This window comes from Bidens hawaiensis, unplaced genomic scaffold (genome assembly GCF_021521415.1).
Source record: "Bidens hawaiensis isolate Kalapana, Puna unplaced genomic scaffold, B.hawaiensis_p1.1 tig00021504_1, whole genome shotgun sequence".
Lineage (NCBI taxonomy): Eukaryota > Viridiplantae > Streptophyta > Magnoliopsida > Asterales > Asteraceae > Bidens > Bidens hawaiensis.
In genome coordinates, this window is record NW_027493340.1 from 58,081 (window position 1) to 66,276 (window position 8,196).

Consider the following 8,196-nt stretch of genomic DNA (forward strand, 5'->3'; position numbering starts at 1 on the left):
CCATGATTATAGTTTAGAAATTGAATCATCAATAGCCTGATTTTATGTCAGTGAATAAGGACGGAGATGGAATAGAATGACAAGAATACCCATTCTAACAAAATTTGTGTATAACTTGGCAACGTATTTTTAACGCGTTTTAAAATAAAACCTACGGCTGGTGGCATGGCGCTCCTTTGTACCATAAGGGCCACTATATGATATCCTGCCGCTCTCTCTCTCTATATATGTGTGTGTGTGTGTGTCGAGGCCGTCTTTATGGGGAGTAAAATCAAAATCGTTCTTTAGCCCCCCACTTGGATAAGACCTTCAATTTAGACTAAAGTTATACCAACAACATACTAAATGTTGTAATTATACCAAAGTTATACCAAAAGCATACTTAATGATGAAATAACTCTTAAGTTATTTAAAAAAACAAACACATTCGTGGTTAGCTGTTTTGCCTTGTAACCATAAAATTCAAAAAATGCCTCGAATTCTCATTTTGTTTTAGGCCTCCAAAAAGGTTGGGTCGACCCTAGTGTGTACTACCAATTTACGTAACATTGGGAGTTCGTGAGTTCAAGTCTTGCCATGAGCAATTTGTTTTGGCTTAAGCCATAAAGTTTCTCGAGTTGTGAGTTTTCTCCTATGTGGATAGGCCAGGTGTCAGGACCTTTGTTGTTCAAAAGATTTTTTTGACAGCTCGATTGGGGCTCCTATGCGACTTCGATGCCCCTGCACACCGCAGAGGTGCACCTTTTGGGGGGGCGGGGGCGGCTTCACAACGATGGACGCCTAAGGAAATGGTGGTGGGGCCATGTGTTTGTCTCCCTCTCATAAAAACGTATACATACGTATGTGTGTGTGTATATATATATATATATTTGGGCGCCCAAAGGGCTTTAAACCACAGCAGGATGTTATGAAGAAGGGCTTCGATGCCCCCAGTGCTCACCTGGCGCTGACGTGACACGGTGGAGAGGCTTTGATGCCCCCACCATAGAAAACAGCCTTACAAAACATCAATACATTTTTACTATGGGTGACAATCTTGACCCATAGGTTGAATGGGTTATATCAAAATGTATAAAATGGGTCAGAATGGGCAAACTAAAAAAAGAAAATGATTGAAACGGGTCAAAAAAGGTTGACATTTCTCAAGTTTTTTTTTTATGGAACGAGAAAATGATTAAAAATAATTAAAAAATTATAACTCGAAATATAAATCAAAAACTTAAAAAGTAAAAATACCAAAAAGTTTCCTCCGTTTTTCTCATTTCATAAAAAAAACCGAGAAATGTCAACCCGTTTTGACACGTTTTAATCATTTTCTTTTTTTATTTTGACTCATTCTGGCCCATCTTATACATTTTGATACAAATATTCAACCCATGGGTCAATATTGTCACCCCTAACTTTTACTTAATTCATTAATGGCCTCATACATTTCAAATTTGACTTGAAAGATTATAGAGCCATATATATACATATAGAGGTGGCAATGGGAGTGGGTTGGATTGGATTTGGGTGATGGGTCAGGATGGGTATGGGTCAGGATGGATATGGGGTCAGGATGGATTTTTAAAATAGAGGGTTAGGATGGATATGGGTCAAGATGGGTAAAGCTAACCCATCTTGACCCAAGTGAAGGTTGAGATACAAAGGGTTTTCAAAACCCTTCAAAAAAATATTCAAAAAAACTATTAAAAAAATAATAACTCAAAATATAAATAAAAAAACACAAAATGTAAAATAACTAAAATGTTTCCCTCATCATCCTCGTTCATAAAAAAAAACCCGTTTTTTACCGGCTCAAGTTCGAGTTTTTCGGGGGTTTTATCGGTTCGGTTCGGTTTTGTTTTTTTTTTTTTCATTTCGGTCGGTTTCAATGATTTCGGTTTCGATTTATCGGTTTTTTGGTTTCAGTGTTGTTTTGTTTTAGTCAGTTTTTTCGGTTTCATTTTGTTTTTTTTGTTTCGTTTCAATTCATTTGTTTTATTTTGGTCGGCTACGTTTCAGTTTTTTTTTGTTTCGTTTTGGTAAGCTTTTTTATTGCATTTCCATTTTTTTTTTGTTTCGTTTTGGTCAGTTTTTCGGTTTCATATCGTTTTTTTGTATCATTTTGGTCGTTTTTCTATTTCAGTTCAGTTTCGTTTAAGTTTTTTTGTTTCGTTTGGTCGGTTCGGTGTTTTTGATTCGTTTTGGTCCGGTTTTTTAAATTGCATTTAGTTTTTTTATGTTTTCTTTTGGTCAGTTTTTCAGTTTCAATTCAGTTTTTTTGTTTCGTTTCTGTCGTTTTTCTATTTCGGTTCAGTTTCGTTTCGGTTTTTTTGTTTTGCTTTGGTCGGTTCAGTGTTTTGTTTTGTTTTTGTCAGGTTTCAGTTGCATTTCGTTTTTTTTTGTTTCGTTTTGTTTTTTTTTTTGTTTTGTTTCGGTTGATTCGGTGTTTTTGTTTTATATTGATTTCAGCTTTTCAGTTGCATTTCGCTTTTTGGTCAGCTTTTCGGTTTCAAATCGGTTTTTTGTTTCGTTTTGGTCGTTTTTCTATCTCAATTCAGTTTTGTTTCGGTTTTTTTTGTTTCGTTTTGGTCGGTTCGGTGTTTTTGTTTTGTTTTGGTCTGCTTTTCAGTTGCATTTCGCTTTTTTTGTTTCGTTTTGGTCAACTTTTCGGTTTCATATCGGTTTTTTTGTTTCGTTTTGGTCGTTTTTCTATTTCGATTCAGTTTTGTTTCGGTTTGGTCGGTTCGGTGTTTTTGCTTAGTTTTGGTGAGCTTTTCGGTTACATTTCGTTTTTTTTTGGTTTCGTTTTGGTCAATTTTTCGGTTTCATTCCTGTTTTTTTGTTTCATTTTGGTCGTTTTTCTATTTCGGTTCAGTTTCGTTTTTGTTTCGTTTTAGTCGGTTCGGGGTTTTTGTTTCGTTTTGATCGTTTTTTGGGTTTCAGATGAGTTTTGTTTCGCACGTGATAGTTTATGTATTTTGAATTAGATAAATTTTGGATAACTTGGATATTTTGTTTTGACCCATTTTAACCTATAAATGAAATTCACTTATATATTTTCAACCCATCCTGACCTACTTGAAGAAATTTTATGATCCATCCTAACCCATCTTATTTTTAAAGTTTATCCATCTTGACCCAAAACAATCCATTTGGGTTGGGTTTGCCACCCTTATATACATGTATAACACAACGGGGGGTCTCTTACCACGCAACAAGCTAGTCAATTTAATCTCCCGTAAATAAAAGGACCACCCTAACTATAAGCTAGCTAGCATTCTGTAGCCCACACCTCTTAAATACGGATACAAATGCTCTATAGTACAAATTGCCAAACTTTTTCTATATATACAAAACATTGTTAACACATACAACAGCAAAATGGCCCCATCGCAGACGAAGCAGATTATAATATCAAGCGTTGTACGATGGCCTTCAAGCAGAATCAATGCCAAAACACGTAGCAATATTGTTCATGGAAGGTGCAAGTCGCGAACACTTTAAGGATATTGCAAGGATTTGTTGTGACCTCGGAATAAAAGTACTATCTGTTTATACACTTTCTTCTGGAACCTCAAATCGATCTAATGTAAGTTAACTTTTCGAAGGATCAGTTGCGTTTCAACTTCTATATGCATGACTAGCTTAAACTTTTTAGAGCCGATAGCTTGTATACAAATTTCTAACACACAATCACAAGAGCGAAATTTGCGTCTTTAACTAGTCACACATTTAGCGACTGGTTTGCAACAAAAACAATATGGTCGCATAATGGTTGCAAAACGTGAAAAGCTTAAAGTAAACATAAAAAAAGAGTGTGGTGAAAATTCGATCTTAAAAGTTACGATTGTTTTAATCGTTGCAAAACAGTCTTGATGTTTACGACCGGCTTTCTATGGTCTCAAAAGAGTCACAAAATATGAATAAAAAGGTAATCGGTCACAAATTGATCAAATAAAGACGAAAATCTGAATTTAAAATTAAAATACCGATCACAAAAATGTAAGAAAATAATGTATGTGCACGTTATGTAAACTTAATTGATCATACGATTTATGGTAAAAAAAAATTAGCTAATGCATGTCAACTATTGATCAATGGGGGTGAATCCTAGTCAAACTTGGTCAAACTAAGATATAAAACAACTATGACTTATAATGATCCATTGTACCTATTGTGACGCATACAACCTAATATGACGCAAACACAGTCGCCAAACTTGGACGTAAAGAATAAGTCATCGCAAAACGGTTGAAAATGAGATTTCACAAAAGGTTTTAACCACCAAACTTTGTGTTGTAAATCAGTCGCAAGAAAATATTTGCTACCGAAAATATTTTCGTAAATACCCTGTTTTCTAGTAGTGTTCTTTGTCACCTGAAAACTACACATAGTTAAATTCATGTTAAATTTGAATTTCACCTTGTTTTTTCTTACGGTCGAATGGCTAAAAATTACGATAGTTTGTTTATGGTAATTCAGGAGGAGGTTGACATTGCAAGGTCCATAACAGAACTGGACTTGGAAGATCTAGAGAGGTTTTTACACAATTTTAATTCGTATTTCGATTTATAAAGCTAAAAACTACATCACGCTTACTATTTTCGATTTTCATACAGAAATGATATAAGGGTTTCTATGATCGGCAAAAGGGCCGCCATTTCAGACTCGTTGCTACAAATCGTAACAAAAGTAGAAGAAATTACGAAGAACAACAAATCGCTTCATGTTATCGAAGCAATTGATTACACTGGACGTAGCGACATTGTTCAGGCTTGTGTGGCTCTTGCTGAAAAGTTGAAACATGGTTTGATACAACCAGATGATATTGACGAAAATATTTTTGAGCAAGAACTCGAGACGAAGTGCTCAAAGTTTCCTAATCCCGACCTAATGATTCGGACGGGTGGGGAATGTAGCATTGGCAACTTTATGTTGTGGCAATTGGCGTATACTGAACTCTATTTTGTTGAAAAAGATGTTGAGTTTAACAAGACTAATTTTATAGAGGCGTTAGACGCTTTAGGCCCTCAAAAAGGTTAAGTGACTCTATTTAGATGATATTATGATTACAACAATCGAAGTTAAATAAAGATAATATCGATCAACACTTATTTCCTTGATTTGGAATGCATTGTAATGACGGATCTTCTTCCTCATGGGCGAAGCTTCTTTTTGCGCAGTAGTGTAAATTGACAATTTTTCGCCCGAAATTTTTTATGCTAGTGTAAATTTACCCGTTTTTGGCCCAAAATTGAACCCACCCCCCTCGTGTATGTTTTTTTTTTCTAAATACATTTTGAGTCCATCACATTTACAAAATTACAAAAGAATACCATAAATAATTAATATCAAACTCCATCACAAATCGGAAACTTAATTACACTATACACAATATGATTATTAAGATTAATCTTGAAGCCTGAGGTAATCACCATACCGTTGGGGCCCACTTTCTTCTGAGTAAGCATTATAGGCATAACCACCATGGCTTGAAATATCAAGCCCAGCAATCTCCTCATCACTTGATATCCTTAGTATCCTCAACTTGTGCAATAGGTAAAACAATGGGCCCATTGTCACACTAACCCAGCCCACAATCATCACCACTTCAACAATTTGGGCCCCTATCAATCCCCAACCCCCACCCAACAAAAGCCCATATGGCCTTGTTATCCCTACTTTACCCGAATTGTAGGTTTGGATAACAAACTCCTCTTTAGCGAATAAGCCCGTAAAAATCAACCCCCAAGCCCCACACCCACCGTGCAATTGGGCCGCCTCTAACGGGTCATCGTAACGCAAGTGTGAGGCTATGATATTGAGCCCAATAAGAACACATGCCGCGAAGAAACCACACACAATGGCGGCCCATGGCTCCACCACCGAGCACCCGGACGTGATGGCGACAAACCCACCGAGCACACCGTTGCATACGTCTAAAGCGTCCCAATGGCCCACGAGTAACCGTCGACCAAACAGGGTTACAATGCCAGCGGTTGACCCAGAAAGTGTTGTTGTAACTGCGGTCCGGCCCACCGCGGTCCAGTTTCCTTGATCGAAACTATCGGGATACGAGACTAAAATCTTGTTGAATGAACCCGGGTTAAACCCGAACCATCCGAACCATAACAAGAATGTTCCTAGCACAACTAGAGTCGCATTGTGGCCACGCATCAGAACGGGCTTACCAAAAGCATCGAACCGCCCCACCCTCGGCCCTTCGATTAACGCGCCCCATAGCCCGGCAATTCCACCAACTAAATGCACCACACCACTACCCGCAAAGTCAATAGAACCCGACCCAAACAACAAGCTTGTGGATGCCGGGTTGAGCCACCCGTTGGAAGACCAAACCCAATGGGCCACAACCGGGTACACGAACCCGGTAAGGAAAAAGGAAAATATAAGATACGCGCTGAATTGGGTTCGCTCCGCTATCGACCCGCTCGTGATTCCCGCAACCGCGATAGCGAAAGCCCATTGATAAAGAAAGAAACTATAGTCATAAGAACTTGATGGAAAATCTTTTAAAGCAAAGTATTGGGTACCAATGAACGGGTTCGAGTCGGGCCCACCACCAAATGCGAAGGCGAACCCGAATAGGAAATACGAGAGACTGCCAACGACTGCGTCCACAACATTAGTCAACATAATGTTCATAGCGTTCTTGGCCCGAACCGAGCCCGCACATAGCATAGCAAAGCCCAATTGCATCATAAACACCAAGTAAGCCGAAAAGAGAAGGTAAATCGCGTTGATCGAATCGGTCACACTGGTTTCCCATGTATCCTCCATTGTTTTACACACAAAGTCACAAACACACTATTTTTTGTGTAAGCTAAGAAATGTGAGGGTATGATGATATTGAATTGGGTCACACTTAATTAATATGGCATGTTAAAGATGTACAAACAACTATGGCTACATCTATGGTCCCATGGTTCATGTGACAGCTCAACAATTTTAAGCCAGTGGCTTGACTCAACTTATGGATAGGCACCTACAACTTGTTTGACTCGGTTAACTCAGCCATGTGGTCTTATTATTATCAATCCATGGTGCAATCAACATTGTAGGGACCAAAACCTCTTACCAATCAAACTGAAAGTAATATGGTTCATTATCTCATTAGGATTAGTAACATATAGCCACATGATCATAGAGCATTTCCAAGAATTGAGGACGTACTGGCCTGCATTCTCGGGTTTTAAATACAAGAAAAATAAATAATAAGTATTTCATAAATTAACCTACTTATTAAAATGTTGGATGGATTAATCATTAGGAAAATAAAATAAAAAAAAACTATTTATTTTAACGATTGTTAGTGGTTCGTCGTCTCATTGACATATGGAGGTATCTTGTCAACAACAAAGAAAGATAGTTTTAAAATATCGGTTGGTAATATGCAACTACCAAAATAAAAGAGTATTTATGTTTCGGGAGAGTCGTTGGAAACTTGTAGCAAATTTCGAGTTGTTGGAAAGTTTTGCATGATAAAGAGCATATTCTATTGGTGTGTTGATAATATGTCGGAAATGTTGAAGATAAGATTTCAGATAAGATTCTATTGAAGTCCTTTGAGCATTTTTTAATTAGGGAAATAAATGTTTGCGACGATTAATGATGGAATTGGTGATCTTAGAATATTTGGGTTTATGAGTGCCCAAAATTCCACTTATGTGCTCAAAATGTGCATATTTGAAAACCACTTATTACATTAGTAGTACACTTTTTCTATAAGATCCAGCAATGTTTGTTTCTTGACATGTTTTGGGTAAAATAAGAAATATGCAATGTAGTACAAAAATTTGTAGCATAAATAACTTTTTTGGATTATATTATATATGATTTGTATCACACGCGATGTCAAATAAGTGGAGTGCCATCAAGCATAACTCATTAGCGTGTAATATGGTTTAGTATAGCCTAATATAATTAATGAACATAATAATTGTGTTGTGTCTCTAAACATGGCTAGAAATTGTTAGGGATACCTAGCTAGTGAAATCTCTTGAGTCTTTTTGACATCCAAGTAATTGCTAAGTCAAATCGTTCCAAAGTCGAGTTAGTCTATGTGAGCTTTCGATGTGCAAGTTCTTTTGAGAAATCAGAAAGTCACCAACTCACTACAAACTTGTTTAGCTAGGAAATCGTTTGTTATTCTGTATAGTAATCAATTTACATGTGTGAATGCAATATGATTTA

At 37.0% G+C, this 8,196-nt stretch overlaps 1 protein-coding gene and 1 pseudogene across 1 annotated transcript; one reads left to right on the top strand and one right to left on the bottom strand.

The window, feature by feature from the left end:
* The first annotated feature begins 4,428 nt into the window (after window positions 1-4,428).
* Window positions 4,429-5,028, top strand: LOC143563640 (dehydrodolichyl diphosphate synthase 2 pseudogene; annotated as a pseudogene).
* A 358-nt stretch (window positions 5,029-5,386) lies between these two features.
* Window positions 5,387-7,026, bottom strand: LOC143563660 (ammonium transporter 1 member 3). Its single transcript, XM_077051154.1, has one exon. The coding sequence runs from the start codon at window positions 6,781-6,783 to the stop codon at window positions 5,395-5,397; it is 1,389 nt and encodes a 462-aa protein (XP_076907269.1). The 5' UTR covers window positions 6,784-7,026; the 3' UTR covers window positions 5,387-5,394.
* Between the last annotated feature and the right edge of the window lie 1,170 nt (window positions 7,027-8,196).

What these genes read in the sequence shown, in the direction of transcription:
- LOC143563660 (XM_077051154.1), bottom strand. Translation starts at nt 6,783, where the DNA reads ATGGAGGATACATGGGAAACCAGTGTGACCGATTCGATCAACGCGATT.